The 20,858-nt window shown below is 28.9% G+C and overlaps 1 protein-coding gene across 1 annotated transcript; it reads right to left on the minus strand.

The window, feature by feature from the left end:
• Positions 1–11,441: 11,441 nt before the first annotated feature.
• On the minus strand, positions 11,442–17,613 carry LOC129966120 (sulfotransferase ssu-1-like). The gene is made up of 2 exons (XM_056080503.1): positions 17,505–17,613; positions 11,442–12,781 (listed from the first exon to the last, which is right to left on the minus strand). The coding sequence occupies exon 2, from the start codon at positions 12,755–12,757 to the stop codon at positions 11,813–11,815; it is 945 nt and encodes a 314-aa protein (XP_055936478.1). The 5' UTR covers positions 12,758–12,781; positions 17,505–17,613; the 3' UTR covers positions 11,442–11,812.
• Between the last annotated feature and the right edge of the window lie 3,245 nt (positions 17,614–20,858).

A 20,858-nucleotide genomic window follows, 5' to 3' on the forward strand; every position in this document is an offset into this window, starting at 1 on the left:
TATGTGTTCGATTAAAAAGGATATAATTTCCATGACAAATTTTTAAAAATATGTCACTAACTATTTGAAACTTACAGGAAAGTGAAAAAATAGCCCTTATTACCAATTTTTTGCTTCATTGTATAAAAATAAAAACGTTTTAAAGCATATATAAGCTAAATAAATGCAATTTTCATAATTTCATGCAAATTTTACTTTTTATGCAGCTCTACACTTTGATCTTGGATTGGTACCTCGAAATGAGGATAAGATGCTTCTGGCATGGTAGTTGGATCTCGCTACCCTGGAGGATACACTAATAGGTGGGGGATCTGACTCCTCCCATCGATGACGGGACGTACTTCCTTCGGGGAGGGTTGTACCGTGGCCGGTGACGGCCCTTAGGACTCAACTACAGTTCCCGCCAATGTTGCTGTTGCGGCGGTCCGGTCATTCAGTTTTATGGTTTAAATCCGTGTGCCTTTGTGGCGGGTCGGAGAGTTAGATGGTTGACTTTTCATGCAATTCTCATAAATAATTCATAATTTTACTCAAGTTCTTGCATTTACAAGTCATACACAAATTTTATATACATTCTAGTTGTGAAGTTCAGAAATTTGCCCTTTGGATATAACGACGAGTGGTATTCCTTGCTTATAGGTGCTAATAATAAAAAAGGGTTAAACCTCTTACTTACTAAAACCTTATCTCTTACTATAAAACTGTTCATAAATGTATTTTAAGTTTCTTAATTTGAGAAAAGAACCTATTCGATGCAGTTTGCAAATATTTTTTCAGTTTCATACTACAGATTTTTCTAAAAGTGACGAAACATTATCAATTATTAACGGTTTTTTCAATGCATACTTTTTTATATTAGTGTATTATATTAGCGATTTTTATGGAAAGTTATTATGATACTTTTGCTTTCTCTTAATAACTTATAAATCATTTTTCTTAACCTATTCCGGAATCAATGCTTTATTTGAAATCAGCTTTTCGATTGTACATCAAATGTTTTTTCAGGTTGAATCTCCAGTTTTGCATTTGACTATAAAGAAATCTCAATTAAAGATAATTTTGCTACGAAATTCATCAGTTAAATTATGAAATAACTAATACTCATTTCCAAGGCTATGTTGTTTATCTTATTTTATTACATGATGGAAAGTATTGAGTCCTCAGATGCTGTGTAAAAAAGAAGGAAGCGTAAAGTGTATGAAAATGTTAAAAAAAAAAAAAAAAAATCTATCATTTTGTACCTCAGTAATCCCCTCACTTGACATCTAAATGCACAGATACTGAATCGAAATCGTACTTGGCTTTTCTATCCAGTAATCTCAGCTGATATATAAATATACTAGCTCGAGAAATGTATTTTACCTATCCTTATTATGTTTAATAAATGGTAAATCTAAGTCGTAATGCGCAGTAGTCATAATAAGATAGTCCGTAGTTATACGCACCAACCAGAATACCTGACTATGAATCGGTTGTTAAGCAGATGAATTCAACGATTGTTTGTGATTAATTCGTGAATCAACGTCATTGATAAGCTGCAGAGCAATACTGTAGATGCATATATGATTTTAAAATATGTTACGCAAAGCGAGCGTTTTCAAATAAAAGTATTTATTATCCCTCTTTTATAAGCGAATACTGAAAACCAATATTGGGAATTAATTTGCAATTAAATATTTTGCTAATTCATTTAATCAAAATTTGCTTCTTAAAGCTTCTTATATAAAGATTAAATTAAAATCTATATATAAAAAATATTTTTTTTGAAAGTTTGTAGTGAAAAGGGCCCTCGAAATTTGCATTGCATAAGGGCCCTGAAAGGTTTGATCCCGTTTTGAACTGGGATTGAGAAATTGACCAATTTTGATTGATTCTGGTCAGCCTGAAAACTAATGACTTGTGTGCCAGCTGATACATACATCGCGGACGACAATGAAGCAACCTTCTCAAATGTTATTAGATACTTTAAACAAGTAAGGTCTTTAGGTGTTCTTAAGAACGAATAAGCATATAAATCGGTAAAAGCGCCTCATATAGGAGTCCTATTGCATACTGTCAAGGGTAAGAAAATATGAAAGTAAAAATTTCAAGATGGAAAGATGGAGCAAATGAGTGTATCTGAACATGTTTCCTTGAGAAGTAAAAAAAAAAAAAAAAAAAAAAAAAAAGCGCTACATTTTTGAAAATGTATCCTTAAGAAGAAGAAAACCGTTTCATTTCGAAATTTATTGTCAACATAAAAAGTTCTAACTGAAGAGAAAATTCATCGCCTTCTTTTTAAAAAAAATGGCCTTAAGAAATGCTGAAAATTACAGTCGAATTTCCCTAGAAATCCAAGGAAATTTCTAGGAGCATAAAGCAAGCATGTTCACGAATGCATTAAAATTACGTCTACAAATATTTTAGAAATCAATAATTTCTAAAATATTAGATTCCTTTGTGGGCTAAGTTGGAAAAAAAATAAAATCAACTTCTAATAAAATCTAGAATATAAAAAGCTTTAAAAATTGTGATTAATGGCTCGCCTTTTTTCCCCTACAAAACAAACAAACAAACAAAAAAAAACAGCCGCTTTAAATTTAAAATTTAAACTTCAAAAATTAGTACAACAAATGAGATACCTTACAAAGAAATCTGCACGAATTTTCCACATAAAATTGATAAAAATTGTATTGAAATGAAATTGAAAACCTACGATTTATAAATGAGGTAAAGGTGCTTAAAATAAAATAATAAAAAATAATAATCCAGCAAAGAGCCAATCTAAACCAGTGATTTTCTTCTATTTCTTTCATCATAGCTCTAATAACTGAACAGGAATAGCGAATTAGCGAGAAATTGAATATTTCCACAAATATCAAAACAGTGACAAATCAGGAATGGGTTTTAGGAGCATTGAGGAAAATTCCCTAATGAAACGAATAACTTCATCCAGAGAAGGTAGAGCACCGTCCAGAAAACTCCAACGTAATTCAATTTCAATAAAGAATGGTGCACAAATTAACACTTGAGAAATAATATTCATAGCAAATTCACTTTCAAGTTATAGATTCAGATATGGAAGAAACTGACAATCGTGGAATGAAAATATAAGAAAGAACTTGTAAAAATTAATTCGGTCCTATACAGATGTAAAATAAATTTTAAATAATCCGCTCACAATTATTCAAGCTTCTGGAAATAAAGAGAAAACCTTCCTTTAAAGAATAATTATAAGACTTGCAATAAAATTTGCAGAACATTTTCATTCATTTATTTCTTTTAATTACATTTCATTATCTTAATTGTCCTGATTTTTTAAATCCGAATTATTTAATTTCTTATCACACCATTCTAAAATTCTATAAATTTTTCTTGGTATTATAGTTTTTTGTTCGGCGATTTTGGAATCATCTCATATGAAGTTTGCTCTATTTCTTTCATCTACTATTCATTCTCATTTTAAGAGCTTCCAAATAAGTATCTAATTAATTCATTTTATAAAAATGTGATGTTTATTTCGATAGTCGAGGATTCAAAATCTTTCTACATCATCATATTCCATTTCTACACAAAGCAACATCATCGTGTTAGCAGGATATTGATTTCTTATTAAGAAAATCGTGATATTCTCCCTTAATTAAATCAGAGGAGTATCTACAATAATTATAACAGATATTAAAAAAGTTGTAATTGGAGAGGTTCGATAATGATGACGGACCTTTTTTGTATTTTAAAGACTTTATTGTTTCTCCGCTTTCGGGAGTTGGATTGAGCCTTGCCTTTCGGCGTTGCTGCTTCGTCGATGATGTTACAAAGACTGATCGTTTTTTACATATACCGCTAGAGGGCGTTACAAGTGAGAGGCGGGGCAACATGCTTACGTAACATACTCCCGCCTTGAAATTGCACAATTTCAATATTCAGACACATATGAATTTCACACATAACAATAAATTCGACAGAATTATTACAAAAAACGAATAAATGTAAAAACAAATTTAAAAAAATACTGAAATAATTCTTAAATATAAATTTACACAAAATAGTACTGAAATAATTCTTATATATAAATTTACCCAAAATAATACTGAAATAATTCTTATATATACACATTTATACAAATGAGTTAAAGTCTCTATGTATTATTTACAATCATATACACATATACACTTAATTTTTTGGGAGTAAACATATTTGACTAATACCTCTTTTAATAACACCATTCAAAACTCTTATTACAACAACTCTGACTAAACCATATGAACCTTTTATTAATTCTTTAATTTCCTCTGAAAATTCAGAAGATTGCACCTTGCTTACTTGCTTCACTTCACAGGATTTATTTTTTGAACACACATAGATGACTGCACCGTAGGCCTTATTTGAGGCATCACAGAAGCAATGTAGGTCTATGGTGGTGGGATTCTCGATTATAACACATCTTTGAATTTTTAACTGGTTCACTGCCGGTAAGTCTTTTAAGAATTTTAACCAGTCATTCAAATCGTTTTGTGGAATTGTGTCATTCCAATTTAGCCTTTGTTGCCAAAGTCTCTGAAGAAATATCTTGGCGCTGGTTATAATTGGGCTGATAAGACCCAAAGGATCAAACAGTCTTGCTATGACTGAAAGGACTTCCCGCTTTGAGTAATTGTTGTTCAAACTGACAGTCACTTCAAACGTGAAAATGTCTGATGTGGGACGCCACTGCATTCCGAGCGTTTTAACTGTTAAGTCTGGAAATTCAAAATTTAAGTTTTGATTGTTCCCTAATAATTCAGGATGGTTTGAAACCCATTTGTGAAGTTGCATGCCTCCTTTACTTAAAAGTTCTATTAACTGCTGTTGTAAAGCCTTGGTTTCTGATAAGTTATTTGAACCAGTTAAAATGTCGTCAACATAAACATCAGTAAGAAGTGCTGCAGATGCTTGAGGAAATTCACTTTTTTCTTTCTCAGCTAATGCCTTGAGTGTTCTGGTGGCTAAAAATGGAGCACATTTTGTTCCATATGTCACAGTCCGTAGTCTGTATGTTTCCACAGGAGCAAATTTATTAGGTTTCCACAGAATTTTTTGCAGGTCTCTATCTGCTTCTGCGACCAAAATTTGGCGATACATTTTCTTTATATCTGCACTAAATGCAAATTGATATGTTCGGAATCTCAAGATGATGCAAAATAGCTCCTGTTGAATTGTTCCGCCGTTCAATAAAATGGAATTAAGTGAAACTCCACTGCTAGAATTTGCAGATGCATCAAAAACGACACGCAGGGGTGTTGATGTGCTTTCTGGGCGAAACACAGCATGATGAGGAATATAATATTCACTGTTGGCAATTTCAGGAGAATCTAAAATTTTTTCCATATGATTCAACTGGAAATATTCATCCATGAAAGCCTTGTATTGTATTGCCATTGTTTTATTTTTATCTAATCTTTTCCAAAGTAAATTTAAACGTCTTTCCGCCATTTCTCTTGAATCGCCTAGTGTAGAACGTTTTTCTTCAACTATTGGTAATTTAACAACATACCTTCCGGTACTATCCCTCTTATGAGTGGAAAGAAAATGTTCCTCACTGTAAGTTTGTTCATATGTTTTTGATTCGACTGAATCATCTGTATTATCACCAGGAAAAGATTCTAAGTTAAAGAAATTTTTAACAGAATTCTCCAGATTATCATTTTTAAAAATTAATCCAGAAAAGAAATGAGAATTTCTGCCTTTGATTGTTCCCGTTACTAAATATCCAAACACACTATTTTGTAAGAAGAGTGAATTATCATATGATCTAAATTTTTCTGCCTTCAATAAATCAAAGAACAACTCACATCCGAGTAATGCATTAATTTTACTAGGAATATGAAAAGTATCATCCGCAAGTTTTATCTCACTTGGGAAGTTAACTTTTGAGATATCAATTTCTTTAGAAGGAGTTAAATGCGTAATTTTAGGCATAATTAAAAATGATACAGTTCTGGAAAAATCATTGTCTTCATTAAAAATGGTAGTGGTTAATTTATTTTTAACGAAGAATTCTCCTCCGTTAATACCAGAGATGGATGCATTAACCTTTTCCCGCTTCAAATCTAAAGAATTGGCCAAATCTGCAGTTATTATGTTTACCGAACTCCCTGAATCCAACAGGGCCTTTATTTTTATTTTCTGACCAAATGCATCTTCAATAAATAACTGCGCGGTGCATAGAATGGTTGAAGATAGTTTCGAGTTACTTGTAAGCGCTGACTCAGCATCAGGGGTTAGTTTTTGGGGGAACCTCGACGAGCCAGACGGTTCATTGTTTACATAAAGTTGCTCCCCCGCGTCTGGGGGCGTTACCTCTGCTAGGCGCGTTAAGAGTTTAGGATCCAGATGTATCAAAGAATTATGGCCTGATTTTTGACAGCTTCGGCAGAGGAATGCGGATTTGCAGGGTGGCTTATGCAATTTCAAACAGTTCTTGCAAATGTTATATTTTTCTAAAAGCTCGATTCTTTTAGTAACACTCAATTTTAAAAATTCAGAGCATCTTTGTAAAGGATGTTCAAATTTACATAAAATACATGGCTTTGCATTACTTAGTTTATTCGCAGTAAGAAGAAAGTTTTTCGGCTTATTTATTGAGCCTTGAAATTCCTTGTGGAAATTGTTACTTGTAGGGTATTTCTCTAATTGATCGAGTACCATCGCTCTTGATTCTAAAAATTGCAAGAGCTCCTTTAATGAAGGTATTTGTTTTGATTGTAGGGACATTTCATATGCCTTTCTACTCTCTTTGTCAAGTCTTTCTAATATTATATTTACTAATATAGCACTTGTTAAGTCATTACATTCTAAATTCAAACTTTTTAAACCTCTTAGACTTTTATTTATTGTGTCTGTGATATTTCGTAAGCCTTTTGCAGACTCAAAATTTAATTTTTCTAGTTTTAGCATGTTTCGAATGTGAATATCAACAACTGCTCGCTTATTTTCAAAGCGTTCTTCGAGAGCTGCAAACAGTGACTCAAATGTATCGTCACTTGTTTCTATAAATCTAGCTTCACCACGGAGGGCAGCTTTTAAATAAAATAACTTTTGATCATTCGTTAATTCGGTATTATCGTTTATTAGACACATAAATTGATTTTTGAAATTACTGAATTCTTCCATTTTTCCGTAAAACAGCGGTAAGGGAATTTCTGGAAGTTTCGTTTTTAATTCAATATGATTGATATAGGCTTTCAAATTTGAATTTTGATCATTTATATTATGGATTACATTTTCGTTAACATTATAATTAGAGAGTAAGCATTTCAAACTTACCTCTAATTCGTTTCTTTCTTCTTCGATATCCAATATTTCTTGATCGCACTTCTGGCTAAGTGTTTCATCTTCGTCGATTTCTAAATAATCCTTGAATAAAATTTCTAATTCTTGTTTTATTTCTTCCACAATTGCCAGCTTTTGTCGACAGCTTAATATGAATTTATTTTCTTCTTCAACCGTTGAACTACTTTCAACAAACTTTTTAACACTTGTTAGTTTCGCCTTTATCCTTCCACGGATTCTATTTAACTCTTTGGCTTTTTGAGTTTTATTTTTCTCCATAGTTTCGCTAATTCGTCTCCGGATCGCTAGGACCAGAATGGAGAGGTTCGATAATGATGACGGACCTTTTTTGTATTTTAAAGACTTTATTGTTTCTCCGCTTTCGGGAGTTGGATTGAGCCTTGCCTTTCGGCGTTGCTGCTTCGTCGATGATGTTACAAAGACTGATCGTTTTTTACATATACCGCTAGAGGGCGTTACAAGTGAGAGGCGGGGCAACATGCTTACGTAACAGTAATGTGCAAATCTTTATATTATGAGAATGTTTAAGATGCCATCTTCCGTAAATAACATTAAAAAATCGATCTATCCTTAAAAATTCTAATATGACCCCAAAACAACTTTTATGTTAGTTTATAATTTCTTTCAAAACTATGCAGAATATCATATATTTATTCAAATTTTAATTTATAAGTGGGATTGTTTCATTGTAGATTTTATAAGCTATTAACACTGCAATAAATTAAAGTAGTTTGCAGAAAATGGCAAATTCTGACACATACAAGAAATAAATGCATTACTGACACTATTGTAGTCAGTAAAATTTTTTATCTGAAACTTCAAAAAAATGTTTAGTTTTTCTTTTTCTGTTAACTGGTTGTAGTATTAAAAGAAAACATGGAAGCAATCGAAAGTATTGAATATTACTTAATTAATTTTTTCTATTTCTTCCTTTTTTATTTCTTGTTGCAATAATTCTTTAAAAAATCCTTTAAATAACATAATATAACCTCTCAAAATATATTAAAATATGTAAAAAAAATATTTTTATGGAAAAGTTTAGTTAAAAATTCGGAAGGCATTATTTTTTAAATGGGGAAAAATCATCAAATATACTAAGAAAATTATTAGTCGATAAATAGAATATGAAAAAAATCTTCTAAATCATGCCCTTAAAAGTATTTAAAAATTTGCTTTGTCTTTTGTTTTTTTTATCTCTTCTTAAGTTTGATTTAATTGTATCAATGCATTTATTTGAAGAAACACGTTAATTCTGTTGAGAGTTTTAATTAGATTTTGCAGTACTTATTACATATAGTATAATTTTATATATTTTTGGAATAAACATAAATATTACCGTATAAATGTTTTTATTAAATAAACTTCAATCAACCAGAACTTATCAATTTAACAATTATCTGGCGTTGCATCTACCAAAACATTGAGAACCGAAATAAGGAGAAATAATGCTTTAGATTTTTAACACGAGTAGGTTATATAAAAAGGACTGAAGTTCGAAACAAACTGCATTATATTTGCAAATCGTTAATCAAAGTTTCAAAAGTGCAAACGACAAATTTCTAATTCCAGCATAACTTTTTTAAAAAGTCAAACGATAAATTCGTTGCTATAAAAATAAATAGTTATTCTTTACATTTAATTGAAAGAAGAATATTTACAAACGATAATTATTTTCTCCAAATATTTAAAAATAGCAGATGCTTTTTTATTTTTCCCCGACTCATGTAATCTTTTTATGTTCACTTAAAACAATTCCCAATCTTTCCAAGCCTTCCCAAACTTTTCTCACAAGTACATTACACTCCTAGCATCCAAGGTAAATTATTTTTATTTTGTTAGAGCAAACTTTAAAAAAATATCATATAAAAAAACGTTCTTCATTTGTATCTTCTAATTTTTATCCTTCTTTTTCATCAACTGTTATTTAAATTACTCATAAAATATGGTTTTACGAACTTCCACTTAATCAAATTTTAAATTACCCTAACATGTCTAGCTTTTAGTTTAACGCACTTCAAAGAATCAAAGCATTTTAAAAAATATTAATGTAGAAGTAATTTTTTCTTATATGAAATTTAGTTTCATTTAGCATGTTATAAATTTCTTCGAGATGTGAAAAATTTACAATTTTCCAATTTTATGGAAATTAATATGCTTATTTGATAAGATCTTATATGATTTTGAGTATATTTACCAAAAATATCTTGCTACAAAACCGAATAAAAATGTTTAATAATGTTGAAAAAATGTTAATAATGTAGAAAAAATAAGAAACATTATCTCAAATGATTTTATTGTATATAATTAGCCCCTTTTCTATCAATTTTATTTTTATGTCCTCAATAAGAGTTAATATAAATTTATTTTTGAAGTTTAAAAAGTTCTGAAAGTAATAGTAAACGGAATTAACTAAATAAATTAAAATTCATTTCCCAGTGAATTAAAAATATTGGATGATCAAAGAAAAATTAATGACTTAAAAATGTATATTCTATATTCGACTAATTATGTGGCACTAAGCTTTATTTTCCGAGATCAATAATCAATTTGAGTCTTAATAAAACAACAAAGATACAAGAAAAACAGTAAACATTTATTAAGGAAAGCTCAAATACTCCTGTTGTGTGGCTTGAACAATGAGAGAGAACATGCCGATTCTGTTAGTGCTCTTGTCATCTGAACAGATGCAAAATTGAGATGTTTGTCTTAAACAATTGTCTTCAATTGTTTGTCAATAAACAATATTTCTTCTGAATAGCAGTAAAGAACATATCTCTGTCCGGAAGAATAATCTGCAATAAAGTTTCCATTTTCACCATAATAAAGTAAAATTTAATGAATTTTTTGTATTTTGAAGTGCTTGTCTTGGGAATTTTTATTTGAACTTGAGTTCATTTCAAGTCTTTTTGAATTCGCTATCATTATGATTTTTTTTCGAACATTTTTTTAATAAAGAATATTTTTTTTCTTTATAAACTTATGATATCAATTTCTTTTTCAAATGACTTGCAGTCAAACGGTTTTTTTAAACAAATGCAACGTTCCTTGATAAAACAAGGTGTCTATTCACTTTCTTAAAACAGTAATCATCCAAATATCTCTAATAAGATCTATGCTTGTGTTTTTGTGAACTATAATCAACAGTATGGAGAATAATAATAATAAAAAAAGGTTTCTGTTTTTATTTGTTAGTTTTTCAGAACAAATTCATCCTCAAACAATTACTGATCACATGAAAACTCCAAATGTTAATACCTTTTTAAAATTCTTATTTCAGTGGAATGTAAAGAGAATAGACAGCTTTCAACAATTCATGTATGACTATACTATTTTTGATATTGTGCAAAATACCTATCTCAGTAGTAAAGTTACAAATGTTTCATCATAAAATTTAAAAGCAGCTTACATATTTTTTTAAATAGATGCTGCATTTTGACACAGAAACACTTACGAAAATAAAATTTAGATTGATTTTGTAGAATTTATTAAGGAATTAGATGAAAAATTATGAAAATTAGAACAATGTACTGCTGAAGCTTATATCATATTTTGAAAATTCTTAGTTACGGATTTAGAATCAGCTTTATTTATATTATTAATCAAATTTTAATTTCTTATGTATTTATGAAAAATATGATTCCCTTTTACCCATTAAAAGTTAAATTTTTTATTACAAGATATTTTATACCACAATTGTTAAAAATGAAAAGATTTCTGCTCATCTATTTCTGTGTAATGACAAGAGTAGACATTTTAAAAAGTATTTAAAAATTTGAGGTTTTTTAACGTTTTTAGTTTCTTATATTTATTTTAAAAATTATTTTTAAACAGAATATCATATCATTGAGAGTTATATTGTCTTAGCTTCATTGGAGTAAAATGAAAGGTTCATTTACTTTGAATTTGTCCACTAAATGAAATGCAAAAGTGAAACATTTGAATTCTTACTTTATAATATGAAACGTGAACATTCCACGATTATATCTAGTCAATTACATGCTATTTTTTTAAATAAAAGATGATGATGAATTTTTTTTTGCCCGATGGGGATTTATCAAAACCTCTAGAATGCATTGAATTCAAGAAGGATTATATTAAGTATGTAAAGAAAAAATGCAACCCAGAAAAAATAAAACATACGATTATTTTTATTAATCTTTCATAAATTCACAGACAATGCTCCAATAAGTATTAATATAACTACTTGGTAAGAGATCGAACAGATAGAGAAATATTTGAAAGATATCAAAGATGGTGAAACGAGTGTTTCATAAATAGATTATACAAATCTAATAATATTTGACTTAAGCTTCAGGAAAATGCCTATTTGTTAATGTCTAATGATGCATAAATTATTTTCAATTTATTTATTTTGAAAATCAACAAGAGTGAAAAAATTATCTTAATTTAAAGAATTACATTCTAATGCCCTATTTATCAGGACCAAAATTAACTAAGCAAATATAAAAAAAAAGAAAAGAAAAACAACGAAAGAAAGATTTTATTCTAAAGAATACCATTGTAATACTTCTGTACCCTTCAATTTTTCGAGGAATTTTGCATTGAGTCTTTCGTTTTGTTCGGCAGAAAAATGGTTTTTCCAGTCTCCAACAATTCCTTTTCTCACAAATTCAGGCTCAGGAAGATCTTCTGGAAGTTTTAATGCTTTAAGAGATTCCTTTATATGTTGAAGACCATAATACATACGGCCAATATGTTTTTCTCCTTTATCAATATCCCATACATCGGCTAAATGCTTTTTCATGTATTGGAATCCACTGAAATGTATGATGTTATTCAAGACATTATTATCTTTCTCGATTGCTTCTATATATTCCTGGCCCAGGAATTTGGAAAGCCTCAAGATGACGTCTTTTATATCCTTCTTCATGTCTTCATAGGTGGTGTAGAACACATTCGGATCGTTTCGATGTGGGTACCAATCCAGCAAGTGGTCAAAATAATCATTGTATTCGACCTCACCGGCCATGAAAAGCTCAAAGAAATCATTGAATTCTCCATCCCAAAAACCAAAACCTGGTTCATTTCTAGCATGGTAATAAAAAGAGACGCAGCAGTCTTTGGGATTTCGAGCGACAAAAACGTACTTGGCGTCAGGGGAATATGGCACACGAGAGTAAGGTAAATGTGTTTTAAATGCTCCTGGTCTTGGCATTTTGTCGATACCTTCTTGTCCAAGCATATCTATGAAAGGCGCGCATTGTAAGAAATCCGATGGATGATCTAACTCTTTGCCTTTTCGAAATATGTACATGGCAACGTTCTGCATCCACGTGGTACCGCATTTAGGGTATGTGTCGATGAACACATCTCCAGGTTTGGGTTTATATTCCATTGCCTCTCGGAAGCATTTTGGGGAAAACATTGCTGGATACATTAGGTCATTCATTTTTGCATATAGTGGTCTCTTCTTCACGTTTGCCATGGTGGGATTTGCCCTTTTAGTAATCTGAAATGACATAATAGATTATCTGTAAGTTTCCAAAGCATTTTCACTAAAGAAGACATATTATATAATTACTTTATAAAACATTCTATTACAAATGGCAAGTCATTATATCAATTTATTTTTTACTGATGTGGCCATTGCCATGTCTTTAGTGAATCGCAATACTGAATAAAATGATGATGATATATAATGTTGCTAAAGGAGGGAGTTTGAGTATACTCATTTGTCTTATTAAAAATCATTTTTTTTTTATCTTGTTTTATGTTTATGTGGATAAGATAACGATTTTTTAGCTCATTTTCTAAAATGGCAGAATTGAGAAACCTTGTATGCATTTTTGTTCTCAGTATCAGCATATAATTTCAACATTTTCAATAATAATTATTAGTTAATCAAATAATATGAATAACGATTTTGTATTAATTTTGCCAACAGTATTGAATTAGAAAAAAAAATATTGATTTCTAGAGTTTATCTTATTTACAGTCATTAATCATACATTTAAAAGCAGAAGAATAAAAAAGATTGTTTTTAAAGTTTCATTAGTTTGAAAACAGACAAAAAAAATGTCTTTAAAAACCCGTTAGTTAAATCAACTGTACTTTAAAACTGGTGTGACAGATTTAAATTCACATAAATATTTGATCAGATGAAAAATACCTTTTGAGAAGGAAAAATATCTGTTTTTAACTTTTCATCATCATCTGTAAGCATACAATGTTATAAAAAATTTTCATTGCTTGATTAAATACAATAAATGAAAAATTTCAGATTATTTACAAATGATTTTAAAAAAAAATCATAACCATGTTTAATGCATTTACTTTTCACTTTCAAATTCAATCACAGATTACTTTCGAGACTTTCCGTTTTATGAATATATCGCAAATTCTTTTAATTTCATGGATCGTTTATTCCCAGGGGAAGATAATTAATAACCCTCGTGGGTAGGGATTATTGCAAATGTAAATAAGCATATATTAATCACAAAAATTGTGGAATATTATTTCCATGTTTTAGAAAATTTATTCCATCTCCAAAAATAATAAATGTCAAAATACTGCATATTGATATTGCTAAATTAGATTTGGAAAAACGAAAAAAAAATTTGGAATTGCTATTGTGTATTCAAATATTTTCCTTTTTTTGTAAAAAAAAAAAAGAATTTTGCTCTAATAATTTTGCTTTTGATTGTTCAATCAGTTGCTTTATATCTAATTTTAATCATTTACTGTTTTTTTTAACAGTGAAAATGTAAGCTTACAACAAATTGCTTTATTATGATTGTGGAATTCTGATGCAAAGCTCATAATAAATGTAAACATTATATGAAAAATACGTCGTTTATATTGTTAGATGTTATATATATCGAACTGTAAAAAAAATAATAATTTGAAATAATTTATTTTCGTCTTCAAAAATAATAAATGTAAAAATATACGATACCGGAATTTATGAAATTTTTTTTTATTAATTTTGGATGTAGAAAGCAAAATTACAGTCTGGAGAAATGCCTGTAGATTGCCTAATATTGTCATACAAATTCTAATTCCACATAAGATTAAATAAAGTTTCGAAAAATTAAACATTCAAATGGCAAGCAAAATGCTGTAAATAAGAAAATGTATGTTTACCTTTGATTATTTGTTTATTGAAACCTATCATTCCTATAAATCTTTAAAATATGCAAAAACTGATGTGAAGGCATCATAATGCAACTAGAACATCTAGAGAAAATCTTGTTGAAAATTAAATTTTAGGTGAGATCAAATCTAAAATAAAATTTTAATTTTTAAATTAAGATCATAAAGATAAGTTTTAGTTAACTTATGGAGATAACTGATATGGATTTCAGTTATATTTTAGGTTTCATTCGTCTTACCTGATTGCCATTTAAGCATAATGATTTTTATATCTTACAATTTACAGAAGAAACGCAAGCATAGAAACATTTTCATATCAAAACATGTTTTATTATGTATTAAACAATATTTATTTTTTATCAATTCCATTAGGAATGTTAAAATATTTACATTGATTATTCGCACTTTTGCTATTTCGTTGCTATTACAAAATTGTGTTTAAAACTAATTTTGAAATATTTATTATAATAAATTGCTGAAATAAAATCTATATAACTGAAAAACTAATTTTTTGAATCTGAAATGGACGTTAAAACGGCAGTTATATGATTTACAGAAGGGAAAATACTAAAATTTAGGTTAAGATGTAGTTAATAAAAAAACTAATTACTATTTTAAGAAACTAATTTTTAGTGACCCTTAATACACCAAAAAATAACTGTGTGTCGAATTTGTCACTAACAGTCGCCTCTGAAAGCACTTTTATGCTTTAGTACTATTTATGTAGCAAAGATTTTATCCGTAAATGATTAAAAAAATAATTTATTGATTGATTTTATAAGAGCAATCATTAATATGTAAAAAAAATTTTACAAATGTGTATGGTAATACACACACACACACACACACACACATACATATATATATATATATATTAATATCTTTCATTTTTTTGTGATAAGATAAATAAGTTTACTCAATATATTCAGTCTCGTGAGATCGTCAAACGCCCGTAGCATATCCAGGAATTGTCAGATAACTTCAATATTGTTTAAAAACAAGTTAAATTGCAATTTTATTTATCTAAATAATTATAGTTGCTTTTTTGAAGTATTCATTATCCCAAGTTACTGAATTTGCTAGTTAAAGGAAAATTTTAAATGTTAAAGCTGATTCTCTCTCCCCCTCTCTTTTTTTTCGTTTGAAATCATCATTCAAAATTCTTTAGTATTATGAATTCTTTATCATTTGCTCTTTTGTTTAAATAACTTTAAATTATTTTAAGTAATTAGTAACTTTAAATAATGGCGGTGATAAATCAAATTTATTTTGAATCACATTATTTAAAATTATGTCAATTCATACTTCACTTTATAATCTAAAAAAGAAAATGATACAAGTGATAACAAAGCTCTTGAAAAAAGAAAATCTTTAATAAAACCCTTGCATGAGTTTTGCCTACTTAAACATTGCGTTCATATCAGGCTAATTACACACACACACACACACACACACACACACACACACACACACACACACACACACACACACACACACACACACACACATACACACACACACACAAAAAAAAAAAAAAAAAAAAAAACATGTCTACTACAGGCAAAAAAGATTTGAAAGCGACCAAGAAGGAAAAATCCGAATTTCAAGGTCAACGCAATGACAGAAAAATAGAGTTAGAAAACGACATTTCTGCCATCTATTATTAGTGTTTGGAAACAGAATTGCGACATTCATTTCTTATCAATTCTAACAATTTCAGTTTTTTTATTCCTAAACTTTGTTTCAAACAGAATAATTGAGTTATCGTTTTAAGTGTAAGATGTATGACGAAATTACGTCCCCTGAATTCGAAACAGTTTGGACATAAATTCTTTTATATTCAATCATAAGGATCACATAATAAATTTTAGGTAAACGCTTTTTTGCCTATTCTAAGATTTCAGTTGGATGATAGTAAAAAATCGTTCCCAAAACATTGAGCATTTATTTCAATGAAAAAAGTAATGAAAAAATTAGGTATTTAAATGAAATATGTTGAAGTATTTTCATGCAATAATTATTAACAAATGTAAGATGCTTAATCGTATGTTAAATTTTTCCAGGTGGAGGTATGCAATAAATTTTAAGATAAAGAAAATAAACAAAAAAATAAAAATAATAAATAATACTAATGAAAATAATATGAAAATATCTAAATGATAAAAATTGAAACAGAAATCATGCTTTACAAAATAATATAAAATTAAATTAGCATTTTAAGTATCCAGTTTTCTAAATTTATTTGTTCATGTAGAATCTTAATGAAGCTTTAGATGAAATGATGCTGCTCACCAGTAAACGACTCAGTTTGTCACAAGAAATTAGTTCATCACTTCAAAAATAGTAAAATATTGCGAATATTGAGCAGTGTTGTAGTTTAAAAGCAAATTAAAAATTTTCAGAGTTATACACGCATTTTATAGAAACAATATATCAGAATGATGTAATTATTCCAATCAATATTTGCTTTTTTTTTCCTCCAAAGTAATATTATTTTGAACATCAGCAACTTTCTTTCATGATGAGCATAAACTTCAATGAAAGTGGAAATTCAAGTAATAAAAATTTTAGATTCATAAGCGAAATTTATATTATTATTCTATTTTTTTTTAAATTTTGTACTTCAAGCGAATACGATTATTATTAGATAAAATTCATTTTCCCATCTTGTAGTATAAAATGTGTTAGAGGGGTTATCGTATGAAAATAATTTATAAAAGCAGCAGTTTTCTCGTGATAAATCTATTGTAGAATACAATATAATTTTTTTGTAAAAATACGAATATAATACTAATACAAATAATAAAATATAATAATCTATAGGGTTGTTTCAAATGAAATATCAAATCTCACTAGTTTGCTGATCTTAGTTTCAAATATTTTATATATTATATATTTCTAAATTTTTGACTTTGTTATAATTTTCAACAAAAATTTATTAGGAAAGAAAACGATATTGCGAATTTCCAGAAATTAATATTCGTATCACCAGACATTTTAAATCACATAATGCAAAAATACTAAAACAAAATTAATAATACGTAGCAACTGTCCCAAATATTGCTACTGGATTTTCATACCTTAGAAGGAATTAAAAGTCTCTGCTTGAAAAGAACTCCCCTTTCGAAGCAAACAAGAACAATGAATGATAGATTGACGAATTCTTGCGAGCATCTAATAGTCACGAAAATCAGCCGAACTTCAACCTTGGAAAAATTTTATCTTTTTTATTTCAGGAACAAATAAATATCTGGTTGTCAGCACTGATAATACTGAAAGTCCTCGACGCTGGAGCGATTAAGAGCATTGATTAAGTAATAAAAAAGTTTTTATGTAGCTGTTTGCCTCTGCATAAGGAAATATTTTTCTCTGGACATACGTTTTTATATACAGAAGCAGAATCACTTTAAAAAAATACTTTAACAGCAAAAGTCCAAATAATTAAAATCTTTAATTTCGGTCACTCTTAAAAGAATTAAATGGGAAAATATTGAATTTTAGATGTATGAGTCTTTTTTCTATGCCAGCTATTATGATCGTACATTTATTTACAATTTTGGTATACGATGCATTTTGTATGTACATGAAAAATTTAAATGGTTATCATTATTGCTTTTTTTTTTAAAAAAAATCTAGATATATTTAACTGTGCATTTCATAAGATGGTAATTTTGCTTAGTTCCAGAGCAGAAGCAGTAATTAATTTGTGTTGCTGTTGTTTCTAATGACACTTGCCATAGTTTAGTTTAGTTTAGTTATATTAACGTCCCGTTGTAAAGCAACACTAGGGCTATTTTAGGACGGACCTCGTAATTTTGAACCGCGGTCAGATGACGAGGACGACATCTGGACACTTGCCATAGACAAGTTTGCTGACGATGTCAGCAATTTTAAGCCAATAGAGCGTTTCTTCTTCTTCAGTAGCGCCATCTAGAGCCAAGAGCACGTCTTCTATTCTGTGTATATGTGAAATACCTATTTATAATTATTACATTATTTTATTCTTTTATAGATGTTCAATTTTTACTAAAATTTTTGTTTAAAAACAATTGTTTTCTCAATTATAATGTTATATGTATATGTGGAAACAATTTTACACTTTAGTATGTAACATTATAATAACAGCTCTTGGACAAGATAAAATAATATTTTGTAATGAGTTAAGTAATGTGCAGTTATTGTAATTTAAATTAGATTCATGCTTGATAAATAATATAAGTAATCTCATTCAAATATTATATTCTTCAAAAATCATCCTGCCTAACGCGTTCTAGTAAGTATGAGGACCTAAATTATTAATTGCTTTAGTTGCAAAGCAATCAGTACTTTATTTTGTTTATGCATCAAAATTTAATTAATTAGAATGATAATACAATGTTTTATATAATTTTTATTTTTTATTTTCTTCATATTTACCAGTTTCTTAATTTTGTTTATCAATTAATGCTTACCCGCAGCAAAAATTAAATTAGTTATATAAATTAATTAAAAAGGTTTGATATTGTGACTTTAATATGTGTAACTTGATGAGTAAATCAGATGTAATTTTAAATTTATGCATACAATTTCTGTCTATAAATATTCGCATAAGAAATATAGCTTATACATATTGACCAATATCGACCGTTTATTTTTCAGCATATCAAAACTAATGATTCCAACCTTTTTTTTTATAATGAAATTTTTACTGACAGTTTTAAACGCAGGGAAAGATCATTTCTAAATAACACTTCATAAATGATTTATAAATGTAAATTTCCAAAATTCTCAAAAAAAAAATGTAAAGACATATTTTTTATAAATTTTACAAATAAAAAGATATTAATTAATATCACAAATTACTTTAAATAAAGCAACCTGTCACATATTATTGGTGAATTTGGCTAAAAATTCAAATTACCGCAATACAAATATTTGCGCGCTCCGAACCTATATAAAGAATCAATAACTCTTATTCTAAAAAGAACTAACATTTTTTTTTTTTTTTCAAAAAAGAATCGCCCTTCATATGATATCTGCACCTTTACTATTATATAACGTCTGTGACTTTGACCAATCTCTTTCATGTGAAGGGATTAGTTTTTAGTGTTTGCTTATCTTTCACGTATCGCTTGCCGAATCGAAAGATAGATAAAAAAAATTATCGAATTCAAAGATAGATATTTTTCACTTGTTTATAGTAAACAATCTTTACTATATGAACAAATTATGGCCGGTGATAATTCTAAAGAGTTAATGCAAATTCATCATTCAGAGGATATTGAAAACTTCAGTTATTCAGATAAATGCAAGAAGATATGGTTTAGTTATAAGAAAACTTCTTTTAACCAGTTTTTCGGTGTAGATGTATATCCAAACGGAATATGTCCTAAATACCGAGGACATATTTCTATGAAGATTTCAAAAACTCCATTGCAAATGGATTTGGATAACACGTATCACTCTTGGATGCTGAGTGTTGTTGACGTGAATGGAAGTGATAAGTGTCGCCAGTCCTTTGTAAAAGAAAATACTGCAGGGCAATTCGATAAAGAGTACATACCTCACTTTCTGGACCGTACTTTTTTGCTAAACCAAGCTGATGAATTCTTACCTGAAGACGTGCTTACAATCCGATGCGAAATGATTGAAACTGACTGCACAAGTTCAAGCGAACATTTTGCTCTCCAAACCTCCTCTAGTTATGATTATCCTGAGTCTTTCGTGCAAGAAGAGAAAGAAAGTAGCGACATAAAACCTGTAGCCGAGTCGAATACCAATTACGCTGGAAATTTCGGTAATGCCCGAATAGAGCTTGAGATATATAAAATAATTTCATCAATCATATATTTAAATTTAGAAATGAGTACTTTTCTTAGCATGGATGCATCTCATCAGGAAAGAATGAGAAATATGTTAGCGGAGTTTGACGCAATTGATGAAGTAAGGCAAACATACTTGAATTCCTACGAAATCTTTCGGAATTATTTCACTTTAAAAGAACAACGGAGAAAATCTCTGACGAAGAAAGCTAACTATTCGTTACTCAAAGATATTATTCGTTTGTTCTTTCTAGAAAGAAGGGGTGATAACGAAACACTGAGGTCTGCACAAATGATTCTAGTACCTATGAATGTGGAAAATAATTCCTCTTCTGGATTATTTGGCCAAGAATGTGTTTTAAGTCAGAAAGATGGAGGAAGTAAAAGCATTACTGAAACAGATCTGCCTTTTGGTATTGAGATGTATCCATTTTTTGAAAGGAACTTAAAGATGTTTGAATACAACATTGGAATGATTGGGTCATTCTTTGAAGATCATGAATTTCATAATGGTTCAAAGGATGTATATGAAGAGGTAGAACGTAAAGGAAAAGGAACAGAGAAAAGTACTTCAGAGCCTTCAAATGATCAAGATAAAAGTTTTTTTAAAAATAGTAGGACAAGAATATTTTT

Source organism: Argiope bruennichi, chromosome 1 (assembly GCF_947563725.1).
Source record: "Argiope bruennichi chromosome 1, qqArgBrue1.1, whole genome shotgun sequence".
In the NCBI taxonomy this organism is placed as follows: domain Eukaryota; kingdom Metazoa; phylum Arthropoda; class Arachnida; order Araneae; family Araneidae; genus Argiope; species Argiope bruennichi.

Bases quoted from the DNA above. Each gene is read 5' to 3' on its own strand.
- LOC129966120 (XM_056080503.1), bottom strand. From the start codon at position 12,757: ATGGCAAACGTGAAGAAGAGACCACTATATGCAAAAATGAATGACCTA.